This window comes from Hemicordylus capensis, chromosome 5 (assembly GCF_027244095.1).
Source record: "Hemicordylus capensis ecotype Gifberg chromosome 5, rHemCap1.1.pri, whole genome shotgun sequence".
NCBI lineage: Eukaryota > Metazoa > Chordata > Lepidosauria > Squamata > Cordylidae > Hemicordylus > Hemicordylus capensis.
The window spans coordinates 200431745-200451300 of record NC_069661.1 but is presented as its reverse complement, the minus strand read 5'-3'; the positions used below and the strand labels follow the sequence as shown (position 1 = coordinate 200451300).

The following is a 19556-nucleotide window of genomic DNA, read 5'->3' as shown; positions in this document are numbered from 1 at the left end:
GCCCTGAAAACAGAGGTTGCTGGGCTGTGGTTGGACAAACATTTGCTATGCAAATCACGCTTAGAAAATTTAACCGCGTGTTCGGCATCCTCCAGTTTCACATTACATGCGAATGTGGCCATCAGGTCACTGATGGTCATGCCTCGGTCACATCTAGGCTCTAGATGATGGCTGCAACAGGTTGTAGTAAGACTGCCTTTGAAAAATGTTCAGAAACTGTAGCGGGTTCAGCATCTTGCTACCAGATCACATTCATTCATTCATCCATTCATTCATTTTATTTGAAATATGTTTCTCCTGCTACTCCAGGGCAATATTTCTGAGAGCAAATCAGCTCTCACAAATAATAAATCTCAATAAAACAGCAAAAAACAGCAGGTACAGCAATGTAAAATTGGTTAAAAACTAGCTAAAACCTGGAACAATTAAAACCGACTTTAAAATCCACCACATACAGGACCGGGTCTCACGATCAGTGAGACCCGGCTTAGGGCGCTGAGCGGGACGAGCGGGCTAAGCCCACTATCCCCGCTCATGAGCAGGCAGGGAGCCCTGGGCGGCTGGATCGGCTGCCCACACAATGGCGAGCTCCGATACAGAGCCGGTGGGGGGAAGGCGCACCGCGGCTACTCACGATCGCAAAAAGCAGGTTTGCAGGAGCGCTTGCTCCACACACCTGCTTTTTGCCAGGGGTTCTTGAGCGGGTTAGCCGCTCCAGAACCACCGGGCTCAGCTGTGAGCCCGGTGGTTCTGACGACCAACAAAAATCAGGCTAGCCTCTGCTAGCCCGATTTTTGTTGGTTGTGATAATAGCTCCACAAAGTGCAGATAAAACCACTAAAAATCCTCTCTATAAAGAAGGATCTTCGAATACCTCAAGGGGTCTTCAAATATTTCAAATAGTTTTTGTGTGTCCGGTATAGAAAGCTTGATTCTCCCTTGCTCTTTGGATCTGTACTGCCTTCTGATCCATTGCCATGCCCAATTCAATGTGCTGATAATAACCTTTAAGGCCTTAATCCGTTTGGAACCAGGGTATCTTAAGAAATTCTTTCTTCCATATGAACCTGCCTGTATGTCTTCAACTGGAGGCCTTCTTCATGTACAAGCTGGTGGTTACTGTCCAGTGAGGCAATAAGGTCCAGTAAAGCAATTAGGTCAGGTGAGGCAATGAGTCCACAAGCCAGCTGGAGGCATGAACTTGAGGCATAAGCTGGAGGCATAAAGGGAACTGTTGAATTAGCAATACAGCCAGCAAAAGCCTTTCCCCCTTCCCTGCTCTAGAGGAGGTGCCTGAACTGCTTTCCTCCTTGCCCTGGGTTGATCCATCTGGAGGGAAGCCCTAAGCAGCCAGGTGAGCTCTCTGTCTTCAGAGGGGGAGCTCAGCCCTGGCACAGCATTCCCTATGCTCCTGAGAACTTGGGGGTGATAGAGGATGGGATAGGAACCTTGCTGGGGAACATCAGGTCTCTAGTGTTCCAGGGCTGCTCCACAGGGCTACTGGCTTTGGATACTCCAGATCTGAATGGTCTGGTGGGCTGTCACTTGGATCAGGGGTTCAAGTAAGGGCAGTTCCCTCTCACCCTCCAATAGAGTGCCCTCTGTACCAGGATCTAGCAGAACCCCAACAGAGAAGCAGCACAGGGCATTTTCAGTAACAATGCCACAAGTGCTGAACTCTCTTCCCTAATAGAATAGCCTGGGAGTTATCTAGACAAGGTTTCATGCTGCAGGGTATCCAATGAGTGAATCTGCTTCACAGCAGATCCTCAGCTGTTTATTTCAGGAAATTAGATGGGCCGTTCACATAGAGTCGGTTGCTCTCTGCAGTCCCTGCAGGTCTTTTTCCTGTGTGCATTCCCAAAGCTTGATCTGGTTTTTTTCTCCAACCAATCACATCCCAGGAGAGAGCAAGAGATGCCCATCATCATCATCATCATCATCATCATCATCATCATCATCATCATTTAGTCTGACAGTCGGCGTTCTGCAAGATTGACTACTCAAAACAACAGAACGCTTAACCCAAACCTGCCAAATCTGACCCAAATCTTTGCTGATTTTTATAATGAACTTGCCTTTGTGACTGCCTTCATCACCTCATGCCCCCCCCACCCCAGACCATTTAAGAGGCCATGGAAATTTAAAGTAGAAATCATTGCTTTCTCTCTGTGATGAAGAAAAATGCAGCCTTATGGAATCAGCTCAGTCACAAAGGGCTCAGGTTACACTGAGCCTGTAGTCTCCATTATTAAGTTTTCAGGCACCCTCCAACAACATCAGCATATGTAAAGCCTGCCTGATTTGCAGCGTCTATTTTCCTATGGTAACCAGGCTTCAATAAGATGAAGCCAGAGACTAGTATATGAATTAAAAGTAGCCCAAAGACTGGAGTAACACTAGCAAGGATCTTGTACATGTTAAAAGCATAGGAAGACCCTCTATGTTACTTCCCAAGAAAGCCTTTGAGACTGACCCATTGGTTTTAGTTAGAGGGACGGAAAGCATGAAGGCTCGGAACAGCAAAAGAAGCCCACATTTTGCATTCCCATTCATGCTTGCGTTTAACTCAGGAATTCCTCCCTCCCCCTCCTGTTCTGGACTCCCTCCACAGAATCTCACCAATCTGTCACAACCCCTCCCCCCACCCCCAGTGCTCACAATTGCTAAATCATGCAAAGAGCAGATCATACCAAACACAGCGATCAAACTCCCCTTCATTTAGCCTTGCAGAAGATCATTGATTGAGGTTGCCAAGCAGCACCTTCTGCTGGCACTTGGCGTTCTGCTAGTTCACCCAAGTCTCCAGTTCCTTGCAAACTGTGACACTCTCCCTTTGCCTTCAAATATTTTTGGAAATCGACCTGGGAAGGGGTAGGGTGGGACACGGGGAGAGAGAGAAAAAGAGAAGCCGCTTTTATTGGTTGGAGATAGTCACTACTGCTGCCAGTCCCCTCCCATCTGCAGGGACAGCATAGGGTGGGTGTCAGGATGCATTAGGACAGTCTCTTTGAACTTATCGGACCCGCCTTGGCAGGAGGTGAGAAAAACAAATTGGGGAGGGAGCAATGACTGGGTTTGGGGCAGGTGGGCAAGGCTTCACACCTCCTCTTCTGATCCCCAGCGAAAGCCCCTCCTGAGCTGCAAGCTCTTTTTGAAGCTGATGGGCGCCACATGAATTTAAAACACACACACACACACCACAAAACTACAAATTTTTTAAAAAGCCAAATTATTGGCAATGGCCCCTCCACACTTTGTGAGAGAAGTGTCAGGGCAGCGTACCAGAAAACTCATTTTTAAAAAGAAAGAAAAGCTGCTGCAAAGAGAGGAATTTTTTTACCCTGGACATAATTTGGGCTAAGCTAGAATGTGCAGCAGTAATTCAGGGAAAAGCAGAATTGTGTGTGAACTGGTCCCTGATAGCCCACTGCAACTTCAAGGTAAATCCAGCTGATATGTGGACTTGCAACCTCGATTCCAGAGGAGACGCGAACTAAAAGCCACGTGTGTACAAGTCCCTGGCATTTTATACCTTTCGTTGTGGTGTAAAACCATTTTTATACAAGCAACCATTTGCTCTGCTCTGCTTCGATTCAGAGCTTGGTTTTATAGTTTCTAATTCTGTGCTTTCTGTTTTGGGGGGAATTAAACTTTGTTTTATACTTTTAAATTATAGATGGCATCTTACAGCAAGTTTCCCTTTAATTTAAGCCCACTGAATAAAAGAGCCTTGTTCAAAAAGGAAATGCTAAACTTTTACATAGGAATAGTTTCTTCTTTTCTCATTTACTCATGTAAGATTTCTGTTGTTGAGAATTAATCTTTAAGAACACAATTGAGAAAGAATCTTGGTGTTTCTAATAATAATTATCTTTTGAAAGTCTGCTTTAGGTCAAACAATACTATATCTTTAAAACAGCATCAACAAAAATGATTTTTCTTCCAAGAAAAAAAAATAGAAAAGCACTACCCTAATAATTTCTGCAATTTGGCTATAGGATTACTGAATCCTCAAAATACTGTTATACACATCCAAAACACTTTCTTTCCATTTACTAAAATGTCCTATATTAAACTAATGATTAGAAGAGTGTTCTTCATTGTAAGCTCAGGGGCCAGTGGCAGCTCCATCAACCCTAGATGCCCCCCCACCCTCCGACTAATTGTTTATTCAGCCAAAGCTGAATACTCTGCACACTCCACTGGCCCCATGCGGAGGTGACTATTCCCACTCTACAGTGCTGTACTTTGCCTAGCCCTGAGGAAGAGGGATCGTTTAAGGGAAACTGAGCCCTCTTGAGCCCCTGCACCATCTTGGAAGGCATGCATGGAGTGCTGGGAAGTGTAGCTGTCTTAAGACTCTGTATCTCTTAAAGGACCCTCCCACCACTACAAAAAGTGAAGTACTCTGCAGAGGTCAGTAGATTGGGAAATAGCTCTCATGTTGAAGGTTTTTTGCTAATGTGGCCCCCACTTGGAAAAAAAAAAGCATATATAACTGCATTAGATAAGAGACCTCAAGAGAATTCACCTAAAAAGAGTCACCTCAGGTGTTCTTCAGTATTGCTTAGGTTTATTCATAGTGTTATCCATGGGTAGTGCAAAGCACACTACTTATCATAAGGGATTGGCTAGTTGCAGTATGAAAACAAAATGCTTCTCTTCCCTGGAAGGTTGTTGACGATGTTATCACCATAGTCTTTTTCATGACTGAACTATGAGTTATGGCTGTAATGATTATCTGGCAAGAAATGAAGGAGTGATCGAACCATGTGACATATGCACAGCTAAAAACTGTCAGCATAAGCCAGCCAAAGAAAGCACATTTTGGTCCCATTAGAGTTAAGCACATCTTTAACTTTAATGGAATAATGCCTCATATTTTCAGGTACTTTCGTTGCAAACCATCTGCCTGCATTTTGATACATCACATACATTAACAGTTGGTCCAGTTATGATTTTTCTCCAGACAGAATTGACATACTTAGCCACATACAGAGAAAGAAAAAATAATTTATCTGACTTTCTGTTGTACTTCAGTTTCTTTGGTTGCAATCCTTAGACAATTGGATGCAGAGAAATATCCTTGGGATGGACTTTTGAGGAAACATGAAAGAATTGTGTTGCTACTGTGTAGAATGCAACCATATATCATCACCATGGTCAAATGTACGAACCTTTGCCATTATATAAGTATGATACAGGAAAGGTTTGTGGAGCGTATTTTATTTAAGACAAATTATCAGGTTCCTCTGATAAAAAACCAGGATAATATGACTAAAACATTTCTGTACCACTCTGTTTCTTACATTTGCTTTTCACTCAAGCGGTCAATTGGAGAAAATAGCTCGGAGCTATTTCTGCAATTTAGCATGCAGTTATGGTATATGGAAGTCATACAGTGTCAGCATCCGCTTATTATTATTTTATTCTTTTCTCTCAGTTCAGACAATTGAAATGTTGCTAATTTTCTTGTATACCATGAAATCCTGCAGCGTTGATTACTCAGGGCATTGATTATGATCATGAGATAACCGCTTCATTGAATTCATTCCTGCAAGTTCCCTCTGTAGCCATCAATATCTCCATCGTGTTGAACATAAATGGCAATTTCTTTAAATGCCAATAGCATGTATAAGCTTGTGAGTCAATTCTATACATTTGGGGAGGGGGTGGTGGTCAGCAATTTTCTTTTTTTAGGTTTGCTTTGCACTATGTTTGCTTTTAGGATGACATAGGTTATGCTATGCTGTATAAGGCTGAATAAATAAATATTGAAATAAGATACACAGAGGTAAAATACAGGTTGAAGTAAGCACAGATCCTTGTTAATTTATTGATTATGCAAAGGAATATGTTGCTAAATCATGGTTACAATGAAGTGCTGAACTTTTGATCTCTTACCTGTTTCGGGAAAAGCATCTGTGAATTGTTACACAAGATAGCCCATAGATAACTGAACACAACCCTTGTGGACTTGGAAATGGGCAGACTCTCTTTTGCATGCACTGGGATCAAAACAGAACCAGTTCAGTTGAACCGTGCCCACTGATATCAGGACGCAGCAAGAATTCACCTGTCCCAATGTCACTAAAGGACATCCCAAGGCAATGTTGCCATGTCCTTTAATTGTGTGTGTCAACAGAGTTTTGTAGTTTATAGGAACACAGAAAGCTGTCTTCTACCAAGGCAGACCATTGATCCATCTAGATCAGTATTGTCTACACAGACTGGCAGCAGCATCTCCAAGGCTGCAGGCAAGAGTCTCTCTCAGCCCTATCTTGGAGATGCCAGGGAGGGAATCTGGATCCTTCTGCATGCAAGCATGCAGGTGTTCTTCTCAGAGTGGCCCCATCCCCTATGGGGAATATCTTACAGTGCTCACACATGTAGTCTCCCATTCAAATGCAAACCAGGGTGGTCCCTTCTTAGCAAAGGGGGCAATTCGAGCTTGCTACTACAAGACCAGCTCTCCTGCTCTAGTGCATGTAGAGGGGCAATTTGGATGAACAGCCCTCACATGCCAATGAGGACATGCCAAGATCATGTCGGCATATCCTTTAATGACATTGAGGCAGGTGCGTTCTCGCCATGACTCTGATGTTATACTGTGTAGTGACTGCTGTTCATCTGAACTGGTCAATAGTAAAAACTTGATCATTATCTTAGAATGAAGACAGGTAGACATGCTGTGTTAGAAGTGTCTTCAACACACATTTGCTGTAATTCTGCGTAGATTTAAATGTGCCTGCAAATTATATATAAATTATATAGCAAAGAGAAATTTCTCAGGGGGAGAATATAAAGAGAGGAAATTCTACTGAACGTTTGAATGTCCTCTGAAATTCTCATGAGGGTCTTTTCCTTCAACACAGCAGATAACTTTCAAGTAATGACATTTCCCTCCCACCATGATCTTCATTCAGGAGAAGAAAATAAAGAGAGAGAGAAAATAATAGTGGCCATTCACCACTGAGGGCAAGAGAAACAATTGAATCTAATTGGAATGTTGCTTACATTCTATAAAAGGGCAAGAGAATTACTCCACAAGTGGTTGATAGTCTCTATTTAATTTTATAACAAGTTTATGAACAAATGTATGACTCTAATAATTCCAAAATAATGACTCTATATAAATATTATAAAAAATAATCAAAATTTCAAAAAATATAGGTTGGCACATTTAATACAGGTTGTTTAAAAACTATTATTTAAAATCATAAAGTGCACACCATTACTCACTGAAAACCTGATAAAATTAAAATCAGTACAATCCTACAAAATTTCTATGTCATACAAATACTACTATCTTGTAACCAAGTTACTATCATGTCTAAAATTGTGATGAAATTCCAAAAGAATATAATTTATCCCTGATCACAATAATTTGTAGTTGGGGATAAGGGGAGTTGTAGTTCAACAACATCTGGAGTACTACAGGTTTGGAACCCTGGTATATCAGATACCTGTTAATGGCTCTTCCCTTTGGTTTGCAAAATAACTTTCAGATGCTCAGGTGCATTTAGAATTGCAAATCAGCATTTTCTGATATAAAGAAAGATTGTCAAGATGAGGGAAGTTTTTTCTCTGATCTTTAATAAAGTGGTTTTTTTATAAATTTGGTTATAAAACTAAATAGATTATATTAGTCATGTTTGCACCCTTTAAACAAACAAAAAGACCAAAAACACAAAACACACGCACACACAACAACCCCAAAACAACACCAGAAATCTCCATTGGTATCCCCTTGCCTGATTATGCTCCTTATTTTGGAGATCTGCTGCCAAGGAGCACCCAAGGAGCCATCTGTGGATATACAAATGATTCCTGTGTGAAGATATTTGTGAGGTAATGCATTTTGAATTGGATAATTATCTTAAGCATTCTCCTACTCTTCAGGTGAAGAATATATTTTTTTAAAGCAGTGGTTAGAGAATGTTCTTGTCCATGTCTAATTCTGAGGCTTTTTTTTCTTTTCTCAATCTTACGATACTTAGAAAATCAAAGTTGTCATTTTTACTTCCGCTTGGCTATCAGAACTTAAATTATATTAAAGTTTATTTAGTTTAGTATTTATATGCTAATTTCTGTTTGTTCATTTGCTTATTTTCATTTATGTATCTTCCTTTGTCCTGGGACACCAGGGCATTGAAAGACAAATTACAAACAAGACAGTTATAAAATTTCAATTTAAAAATCTGTCAAACTAAACAAACACATCAAAGAGGAAATCAAATGGCTTCACATTAACGAAAAGCCTGCATGAAAAGGGTGGCCTTCAATCTCCTCCAAAAGTTTGGGAGTGAGGGAGGGAACTCATATCTGAGAGTGAGTTCCACATCTTGGGGCAATCACCAAGAAGTCCCTGTCTTACATGCTCAACAAACCACCAGCAAAGAGAACAGAGCCCTCCCAGCTGACTTAATCACATGGGTAAGATTCAGCTGGAGTAGGCAGTACTTAAAGTAACTGGGGCCCAGAGGTGCACCTAGGTAATTTTGGAGTCTGGACCTAAAGGCCTTTGGAGGCCCGCCTCCCCTGCAAATTAAGCATCATCATGCTCAGCCAGGTGATCATACCACCCCGGTCAGACTAAAGAGGATTTTATATATTAGATGATGATGATAAAATAAATATAATTTATTTTACATATTTATATACTGTTACAATTCAAATATCTAGGCAATTTTAAAAGCACAAAATTAAGACAATCTGAACATCTAAAATTGATGATTTATAGACACATCATTTTGAAACTATAGCTAAGTTTCTTGTGGCAGCCTTGTTCAGTCCTCTGAACAAGGTCAGAAATCTTGTGAGAAGCCAAGCTTAATTCAATGTTATATTGTGTTAATTATGTATTTTTTGAAATTTAACTCTGTTGAATTTGATTGGATTCACAATTTTTAGCTTTTAAACTCAGGTTTGATGTTCATAGCAAGTGTTGATTTTTTTTTAATGGTCTGCAGACTGAAACAAACACTTCAGAGTCTTCATTAAATCTCTAAAAATATAAAATATGAAACCTCTATAACAATTACCTAAAAGACTGATTAAAATATGTGTCTTAAATGCCTTTTCAAAGGCTGTCAGATGGCAAGGCTCTTATTGTGATGAGGAGCATGTTCCATAACCCCAGGGCAGCTATAGATAAGCTATGGCCCCATCTTGCCACCAGATGAGCTGGTGGCAACCTTAGATGGACCTCCCCAGACTATCTCAACAGGTTTGGGGGTTTATATAATAATAATAAAGATAAAATCTGTTTCCTGTAGTGGGACAGAGCCCAGAGCAGGTTCAATGGCAGAGCAGAGGGTGAAGCCCAGCAGTTCTTGGTAGGCCTAGGGCTGGACCCCAAGGTATATTTGGTCTGGGCCAGACCCTCATCATTTTGGCAAAGGACAGAGGTTAGTCAAAGCAGTCCAGGTGTACCTAAGATGTGCAACTAAAAATCACCTGGCCTTGCCTCTCGCATTTCTGACAACTAACACCAAAACAAACAAAAATGGTCAGCCCAGTATTTTTGGGATTAGTTGGCAATTTGTGCACAGACTGTTCCATGAGTCTATTGGAACAATGCAATAGACTGGTTGCCATTCAACTGACCCTTTTCCTGGAGTGTTGTGCTTTAGGAAGGAGAAAGAACTACTACTTGCAACAAAATAAAACACATTGCCGCATGTGAAAGAATTACAAGCACAGACTTTTCATGTTAAAACGACACAGCTAAGGGAACTCAGAAGCTGTTGCCAAACGAACCGAACCACACAGTGAGATTTCTATCAAGAGTGTCTCTCTGCTTGATCTTAGCTATTTATAGCATTAAATTTTCAGAGGAATATAATTTATACATGTGATATGCCTAAGCAGATTTTACTTCATAAATAATTCTTTTACTCATGAGTCATTGCTAGTCATGACTCATATCTCCTTAGCAATTACTGGGCCTTACCTTTACCATTAATCACAGAAAACCAACGTTGGCATTCCCATTGTCCAAATTCATCTTTCTGATCTGTAATTCAGTTTTATGTCACTTTGCATGGCAATGAATCTTTTTTTCTATACACATTTCCATCTGAACTCCCATGTTTTGGAGGCAGAAATAAATGAGGAGAGGTTTTCACTTTGGCCTAAAGTACATTTTGACTAATAGGCTACTGTCTGGATCTCCACATAGAGCTGCTGTTTATTAAGTCTCCAGAATTTAATCTCCTGAGTCCAAGCAACTTTGTGAAAGGACCACAAGGCAAAAGCAGAGGTGTTTATCAAGTTTATTCCCAGACCCCTTTAATATTTTCCAACTATGTAGTGTTAAACTCAAGGCTTTTCTCCTTGAGAATAACAGCAATTCTTAGCTTTTGGGGAAAATATCTGTGCATTCTAAAATAGATATGAGTGTTGTATATTTTATTCCACACAGGCATTATTTCATTCAAATAAAATGCTGTACAACCGAAGAAGAAATTAAGCATGTTTATGAAATCTATACAGCTAATAACTTTTAAAACTTTTGGTGGTACAGCGATAATTGTGTCAAATGAGGATAAAAGTTATCATTATTATATATTGCTAAAAGAGAAAAACAAAATCTTTATAGTTGCTTTAAAATCCACATTTCTATGGAATATTGCCAATGGTATATCTAGCTGCACTCTGTTGGACAACATACTATCTTTCATGCCTTTTTGACTCTGCATTTCTTTCTCCTTCAAAGATTATTGCCTTTTATTGTTTAGGCACATATTTTTGGAACTTTTAAATACATGGAATGCCAGCCATTGCTTCAGGAAGCTTGAATACAACCGCATCAGCATCCTTCTCCATTTTCAAGTGTGTATTTATCAGAAAGCCTGTGCCATAATAAGAGACAATGTAAACCCATTAAAGTTGAATCCTCCAGATGCTGTATTCATTAACCTTTCCTTTCATATCCATTCTGTACAATATTTTGATGATTACTGTCATTTAGTAAACGGATTATGAAAATGCAATTCCCCAAGGCTCTAATTTAATAATTTAGGCAAATTAGTTTGGGAATTTTTTAAAAAACCAACTTGTCTCTCCTCTTTAATCAATATGCACCTGCTATTTCTTCTCTCCCAGAATGGGAGATTCCTGTCTATGCCTCTTCCCCTCCCCAAATGAAAAGTGATCCACATTCAAATTTGCAGCTGACAGTTTAGGGTTAAGATATGATTCCAGGTAACAGAAGCCAATGAGAGTACACCCAGTTGATGTTTGTGACATCATCTTACAGTCAGAGTACATAGAACAGCTGAGGTAGCTTTCAGCTTCAGTACCAGTGCCATTATGATGGATGTTTACATCTCTTCATTGAGAGCCAATTATTTTGCTTTTGCGTGAGGCCCAAGAATCACTCATGCTGCCGGCATGCACAAAGCTCTGTTGGATGTAGCTGAACGAATTGTTTTCTCTCCTCCTGTGGTAAGAGAGGCTTCTGCTTTACCTTCTTTTTCAAAATAAAGGTGATGAATCAAACCTGTATAGGAAAGGCACTTGTATTTAGAATCCAGGGACTTCTGCTGTTTTGCTATGTAAAATGTAGCCTTTGTTGTGAAAAGGAAATTAATTTTAAGGGGTGGGGAGTGACATGTGTGCTCCTGGGCAAATTCTACTTTGCAATATCAAATAGCATTGCCTAGCCTACGATTGCTTGCTAAAGATTTAGCAGCAGATTGACAATGTTGTAACTCTGATCAATAATTCACTGCACTTTCCTTCTTCTTTGTTTAGACGTTAAGCATTTAGAGAAGAAAGAAAGATATGGAAAAGGTTTAATACCATGTTATGGTGTGGCGAGATGGATAATTTTACAGCAGATCAAACTTTTTAAAATGCTCCAGAATAGTTTTGTATCAATGAGTGTGTACTTCTGCATTAGTGGCTGACACGAATGTGAAGATCTTCTTGATTCCGGAATAAGTTGTAGTCACTTCTTGCTTTTGTAGTGGAACACAGAGAATATTCAGCCTGAGATCAGAAATCATCAGTGTTCACAAGTCATTCAAGAGGACAATTGTTATTTGTCCAGTATAAGTATTCACGATTGTGTCTATCCTAGGAAGTGCAGAGCTGCAGTTCAGCGCTGTCGTTTTCTCTGTGGGGTTCTTCTCATGTACCCTCCTTCTTTTGCAAGAGAGCACATGTAAAGTTCCTGTTCTGATGTGGATTTAGGAGATTAGCAGTGACACTGACTCTGACAAATCAGATACAATAAAGGGTTTAATTGACTGAGGGAGTTGAAGGGGTACTGTATGAACAATCCAATAACCAGTTTAAGTCATTAAACAGTGTACATAATGACAAGTTCTAAATAACAGGCAGAGGTTAATTTAAAAGCTGATGACAATTATTTATATTGGAACGATTGGAATCCCCTAAATACTTTAAACTTAAAAGCTGGCTAGGTGTATTTAAGTTTTATCTGATAGTTAAATACAAGGGGTTTTTTTATAAGCATTTGCAGTTTTGTGGATGGCATTTATAGTTGCATTGCCACTAATCTACTTTTCTGATATTTGTGTCAATGCATCAGAAGTTTGTGAGAGCTAATAGTTTCAGCTCTAGTGTTACTGAGAGCTAAGGTTGTAGATTTCTGTCTCAGGGCTGCTTTCACAGCAATTCGTACTACTTACCACACCTGATCTAGCTGTTTTAGTGTGTACATGCCCAAACAATGCTATGTGTGAATGAAATGATGGGTGTATAATATTGTGGTTAGGTTTAGAATAGTACAAGCCTTCAGTCACTGAACTTTTCCCTTTCTATCACAAAAATGAAAAAAAAATTATTTAGACTCGGCAATGAATACATACATAACTATGAAAGTGGGCTGAAAGTTGGGTATGATGACAATTTAGGTGTGGAGTGATGAGATTGTGTGGTTGTTTCATTGCATTCCCCGGTCCTGATTATTTTCATATGAGCTGATATTTTAAAAACCCCAACACAATTGTAATGTCAATTTGCTTGAAACAGCGGGGCATGAAAGCTGATATACCCCCAAAAGAATAGGCTTCTTGCCAAAGAGGTAAAGGTGGGGGAAAAAAACCTCTCTCCACTGAATCTTGTGTAATGAGGGGGAGGGGGGGGCTCCTTGGCTAACATCTTGACTAATGTTGCACATGTGCAGCCAAAAGAAGCACATGTGCAGCAGGTGCAGTCCTGTTTCAGCAGTACAGATGCTAGTCCACAGAGTAGCTGCACAGCCCTCACGGACATGATTTGGGTTGCACACAGAGAGTTCCCGGGGGAGGGGGAGATGGGTGGAAATTGTTACCCATGAGACCCTGTGCTGGGATCACATCAGCTGCATGCATGATTCCTTTGGCTGCACACATGCATCATTAAAATTTGCAGAGATATTATATTCTAATGAGAATGAGAGAAGGGAAAAACCCATATGATATTCTGGTGATCCAGATTGCCTAAAGGTTATCAGACCCAACATGAAAATACTGACACTGTCATGCAAACTTTACTTGCCAACTTGTCATTTGTGCTGTGCTTCTCAGTCGTGGCAAGAGACATAACTGCTGCTACCGTTTGGTTCTTTTAGTCATAAGATTGCCAAAGGGGGCACAGACATTTCCATACGCCTCTTCACACTGCCATGGCCATCATATACTCCTACATCTAAATAATATTCCATTTGTGTTGGATTTGTATCCAGGATGTGTATCTTCTTTCTACATGAATACATTAATCTGGAACAAATCAAAAGACAATCTAGTCCAACATTGTGGGGTGCATCAGCCAATCTATCCTTCAGTCTCTCTTCTCCCCAGAAAAATGTCCCATGATTTCCCACAAGCAGAGAGTAGGGTCAATGTAACAAGGTATCTGAAAAGCAATAGATCTATTTCAGATTACTCACACAAGTAATTCAAGCCACACTGTTCTCATGTAGGGAAACTTTTAATGTCCATTAGCAAATCTGACTACAGATAAAATTCCTATCTACACTTCTCATATAGTGTGTTAAGTAAAACCCTGAGCAAGCATGACCAAAATCCATTCACAGGATCATTTCAAGGATATTTAATTGGGTAAGTGATCATATCACCAACTCACCTGTTTCTAAACTACGATCCTATGCATTCTTACTAGGAGTAAACACAGTGGAATATAGTTCTGAGTAAACATGCTTAGGTTCACGCTGTCCATGTAGCAGACCCTTTAATGCTTCAACTCTTATGCAGAGTTACATTAAACACAATTCCTGACATCTTAACGAAGCAGCAGTGCTTTGAAAAGTTCAGCTAATTCAGCTCCGCTTCTGGCTCCACAGTGAGGGCGAATGTCAATGACTTCTCCTTCCCCAGGAAGCACTCTGTGCCACTCAAAAACATGGCCCTGAGGGACTCACAGCTCTCAGGGATATATTTTGAGGTGACACTGAGATCTTCTGGGAGATGTGGTAATAACTGAACCCCCTCACCCCACATGTGCCATACACACACACACACACACACAAGCACTGATGCTGCATTAATCTGGAACTCTGCAGAAGCAGCAGTGCTTCTCCTGTTGTGCCAGTGCTTTGTTAGTCAGGATGTCGGCCAATGAAACTTTTGCATAAACATTTGTAGGACTGCAATGTAAGTCATATGTAGCCCAGTCCTACACATATTTACTTAGATGCAGGTCCACTCAGTGTGAAGGGACTTCTCTCCAATGACGTTAGTCCAAAGTAAAGCTGCAATTTACATTTACCTAGGATAGGAACATAGGAAGCTGCCATATACTGAGTCAGACCACTGGTCTATCTAGCTCAGGATCGGCTACACAGACTGGCAACGGCTACTTCAAGTTTGCAGGCAGGAATCTCTCTCAGCCCTGTCTTGGAGATGCCAGGGAGGGAACTTGGAACCCAGATGCTCTTCCCAGAGCAGCTCCAACTGCTAAGTGGAATATCTTACAGTGCTCACACATCAAGTCTCTCATTCAAATGCAACCAGGCTAGACCCTGCTTAGCTAAGGGGACAAGTCATGCTTGCTACCACAAGATCAGCTCTCCCCTTTATGTTTCATTTAACACAGTGGGACAGACAGCAGAGTAAAGAGAACTGTAAGTGGGCTGTAAGTTATACCCTAACTCTAACTTGCTGTCCTGTAAAATACTTCCCAAGAAAATGGGAATTAAAAATAGTTCAGTCAAGACTTGGCATGTGTCCCACACTCAGTTTCAGATTCCACTGAATCCATGAAGAGCCAGATTCTGTTTTATTATATTTTCCCATGTTGGCAGTTAAGGGTAAAAGGACCATGATCAGGTACACTATCAAAGTGACATTGTACACATAGGAAGCTGCCAGATACTGAGTCAGACCATTGGTTCACAGTATTGTCTACATAGATTGGCAGCAGGTTCTCCAAGGTTGCAGGCAGGAATCTCTCTCGGCCCTATCTTGGAGATGCCAGGGAGGGAACCTGAAACCTTCTGCATGCAGTTGCTCTTCCCAGAGCAGCCCCTTCCCCTGAGGGGAATATCTTACAGTGCTCACACATCAAGTCTTCCATTCATATGCATCCAGGGCAGACTCTGCTTAGCTAAGGGGACAATTCATTCTTGCTACCACAAGACCAGCTGTCCTTTAGCACTTGTGTGGAGACACACCTCTAGCACTTGTCTCTCTCTCTCTTATTTTTATGCAACTATTAGGAACCAGAGTATTGGAAAACCTTCACAAAATCAAGGTAAACGTAGGAGGATCATAATTCATAGAGTGAATGCACAAAAAGGACTGAGTATTCTGAGAACCAGGACAAGCTAAGGACTACAGAACAGCTCAAACAAATGAAAGCTGAGTCACAGATTACTTCTACATGTGCTGCATAAGAAGTGAAAAGTGTTCACAGTATTGGATCCTTTCCTGACTCTTGTATTAGAGTTGATTTGCCATGCATGTGTTCTGTACTTGGCAATGCATGTGTATCACATTGGTATCCCATATGGCCTAATGGCTAGCTCCCAACAGGGTATACCTGCAGTGTATGAGCTGTTAAAATAAGATGTGGATGTGGCATTTCTCTATTACAAGTAATACTGTGGACACATGTGATATGCATCTGTATACTCTCTCTTTCCATAACATTTGAAATGAACTTTGGGTCTGCAACCTCTATGATTTTATGATCCAGGTTCACGTGTGTGGGTGTGGGTGTTGGCAAGGTGGAGCACATATACTGTTGCATGTAAATATGTGAGTGGCTGTTTTACTATGACAAGAAGAAGATTTTCACGATCCACCAAAAGCGAGCTAAGGGAGCCTAGCTCACTTTTGGTGGACCGTGTGCTGCCACGGGAGCTGCGTGGCTCCCAGCAGCAAACCCTCTTAATTCCCCCTCTCCTTAGACGAGGTTAGTGGAGCGAGCACGCTGCTAACTCTGTCTATTTGATTATGTGTTGCTGTGGTGTGGCTCTGCACCGCGGCAACACACAAGGAAACCCCCTGCAAGGAGGCTGAAACAAGCCTCCTGGCCCTGGGGGTCTCTCTAGGATGCCCCACACATGCCTATGCGGGGCATCCTGGAACATCCAGGGGCCACATGGCCCCTGATCCCTCCAGCCCCCACCAGCTCCATGATGGAGCCAGCAGTCATGCGGGCGACCTATCCGGCCACCCAGGGCTGTCTGGGGATCGTCTGCGGGGAGAGCCGGCTAAGTCTGCTCTCCCCACAAACCCTCTGAAGGCAGATCTCACCGATCGTGAGACTCACCTCTATATGTATTTGGAAGCTGCAGCACGTGGCCAGCCTTGCTCCCATGAGGAATGTGGAATTACTGGATCCACAGCACTCGCCAGCACGTATATGTTCCTAATGATGGCTTGGGAAGCTCTGTGTAGTGCTTATGATGCACTGCACATCATTAGGAGCATTCATACTTTGGTGAGTGTCACAGAGCCAGCATGGCTGCATCTCTCATGGGTCCATAGCTAGCTGCATGGAATGTAAGTCAATGGTTTTTAAATGTATTATGACAGCAGATTGTAAACAATCATGATTTGATGCATGAAGATGATGTGTTTATGTGTACATTTTTGCTACATCAGTAAAGCAACTAATGTGTGTGTGTGTTAAGCTCAAGAGACAATGTATTAACACAGGAGTTCATCATTAGCCTGTATTGGTATCACAGACTTTGGACCAGGCCTTGCAAAGCCTAAAGTAATTGCAATTGTGTCCCCTCTTCCTCTGTGGAGAATGTACCTGAATTTCACAGGCACCATAGAATCCAAAACCTGAATAACACTACTACTATAGCTTTGGGGTGTCTTGGCTGATGCCGAGTTCACTCAGCTGTGCTACATAATATGTAGTGAAGTCAACTATAGTCTGCACCTTCACAAGAGCCACTGAGTCCTTTTACCTGTATTGGAATAATATAGAAGGCAGAAAGTGACCAAATAGGAAAACAAATCAAGAAAATGCATTGGGTAATACGACGAAAATTACTCAAAGTAGTCCCATTGAAATTAAAAGAACAGGTTAGGCATTGCCTTTTAATTTCAGTGGGACTACTCTGAGTAATTCCCCACACCATGTCTGCCATTGGTAATGGTTCTAAAACCTTGGGGTGGATTTGTCTTGAGATCACAGAACAGCTAAAAGGGGCAAAGTTTGGAAGTGGGATTAGATGTAGAGGTAGGTGAAGACTCCTTCCTCTCATCAGCCAAGATATGTGCAGACCTTCAGCAAATGATCTTATTTGAGTCACATTGGATTTGTGTGGGGTGGGGGACTGCTTCCCATCATGCCCCATCAGCATAGTTTGGAAAACCAACTGTCCTGTTCCAATGGTGTTTCCATCTGTATGTGGTTTTAGATGGGGTCAAGATGCTTCCTTCTGTTTCCCTTTCTATTGCCAATGTTGGATTGCATGACTTTTATCATGACATGCTTGGATTTTTATGTAGGTAGGGATGAGGGCAGAGGGTTTACCCTACCTGCTTTTTATCTGTAATTGGCTTGCATGGGAAGATCCAGTCCTCATGAACATTATTTTGGTTTTGTGGAGGGAAATATTCTATTGACTGATATGGGAAATAACAAAAACTTCTTTATACACATCAGAATCAGGAAACCTGCCAGGGAGTGGTTGGATGGCTAGATGATGAGGGAGTTAAAGGCATAATTTAGGAGGTTATGGAGACTGCAGAGAAGCTAAACAAGTTCTTTGCATCTGTCTTCACCACAGAAGATACGGAGCATATACCTGTGCCTGAACCGAGCTTCTCAGGGACAGAGGCTAAAGAACTGAGTCAGGTGATGGGAGATGACATTCCAAACTGTCAGGAAGAACTAGAAATTAACAAAACACATGGGTCAGATGGCATATACCCAAGAGTCCTTGAAGTCAAATGTGAAATTACCAGCCTCCTTGCAAAAATATGTAACGTATCTCTACAATCAGGATTGTACCAGAAGACTGGAAAGTAGCCAATGTAACACCAGTTTTCAAATAGAGATCTGGGGGGGATCTGGGAAATTACAGGCCAGTTAGCTTAGCATCTGTTCTAGGGAAATTGATGGAAAACATTCTCAAGGATAAAATTGTTATGCACATAGAAGAACAGGCCCTGCTGAAGGAGAACCAGCATGGCTTCTGCAAAGGTAAATCTTGCCTTACCAACCTTTTAGAGTTATTTGAGAGTGTCAACAAGTGTGTGGATAAAGGTGTTCTAGTTGACATAGTATACTTGGACTTCCAAAAATCTTTTGACAAAGTTCCTCATCCAAGAATCTTGAGAAAACATAGCAGTCATGAAACCTCTGGGAGAGATCATCAGGAGATTTGGTGCAGGGTGCTATTAGTATGCTGATGACATGCAAATCTATTTCTCCATGTCAACATCATCGGGAGAGGGCATAACCTCCCTAAACGACTGCCTGGAGGCGGTAATGGGCTGGATGAGGGATAACAAACTGAGACTGAATCCAGATAAGACAGAAGTACTCATTGTGCGAGGTTGGAACTCAAGAGATTATCTTGGTCTGCCTGTTATGGATGGGGTCACCCTTCTCCAGAAGGAACAGGTGTAAAGTCTAGGGGTGTTTCTGGATCCAAGGCTCTCCCTGGTGTCCCAGGTTGAGGCAGTGGCCAGAGGTGCCTTCTATCAGCTTCGGCTAATATACCAGCTGCGTCCCTTTTTTGAGATAGACGACCTCAAAACAGTGGTACATCTGCTGGTAACCTCCAGACTGGATTACTGTAATTAGCTCTGTGTGGGACTGCCCTTGTACATAGTCTGGAAACTACAGTTGGTCCAGTATGCGGCAGCCAGGCTGGTCTCTGGGTCATCTAGGAGAGACCATATTACTCCCATATTGAAGGAGTTACACTGGCTGCCAATATGTTTCTGGGCAAAATACAAGGTGCTGGTCATAACCTATAAAGCCCTAAACAGCTTGGACCCTGAGAACATCATGAACTCCACTGCCCAATGAGATCATCAGGAGAGGTCCGCCTGCATTTGCCACCAGTTCGTCTGGCAGCTACTCAGGGACGGGCCTTCTCCGTT

The 19556-nt window shown here is 41.6% G+C and overlaps 1 protein-coding gene across 11 annotated transcripts in view; it reads left to right on the top strand.

Annotated features, from left to right (window-relative positions):
- MGAT4C (MGAT4 family member C) overlaps window positions 1-19556 on the top strand; it is a 586007-nt gene that overhangs the window by 332045 nt on the left and 234406 nt on the right. The window contains exon 1 of one of the 11 annotated variants that reach the window (XM_053254485.1): window positions 11319-11454. The exons of 8 other annotated variants lie outside the window; for them this stretch is intronic. In XM_053254485.1, coding sequence (XP_053110460.1) covers window positions 11401-11454 — 54 coding nt within the window. In that variant the 5' untranslated portion in view covers window positions 11319-11400. Of the gene's footprint in view, window positions 1-11318; window positions 11455-19556 lie in introns of those variants that run through there. 2 more of the 11 variants (XM_053254489.1, XM_053254495.1) reach the window with 2 other exon arrangements.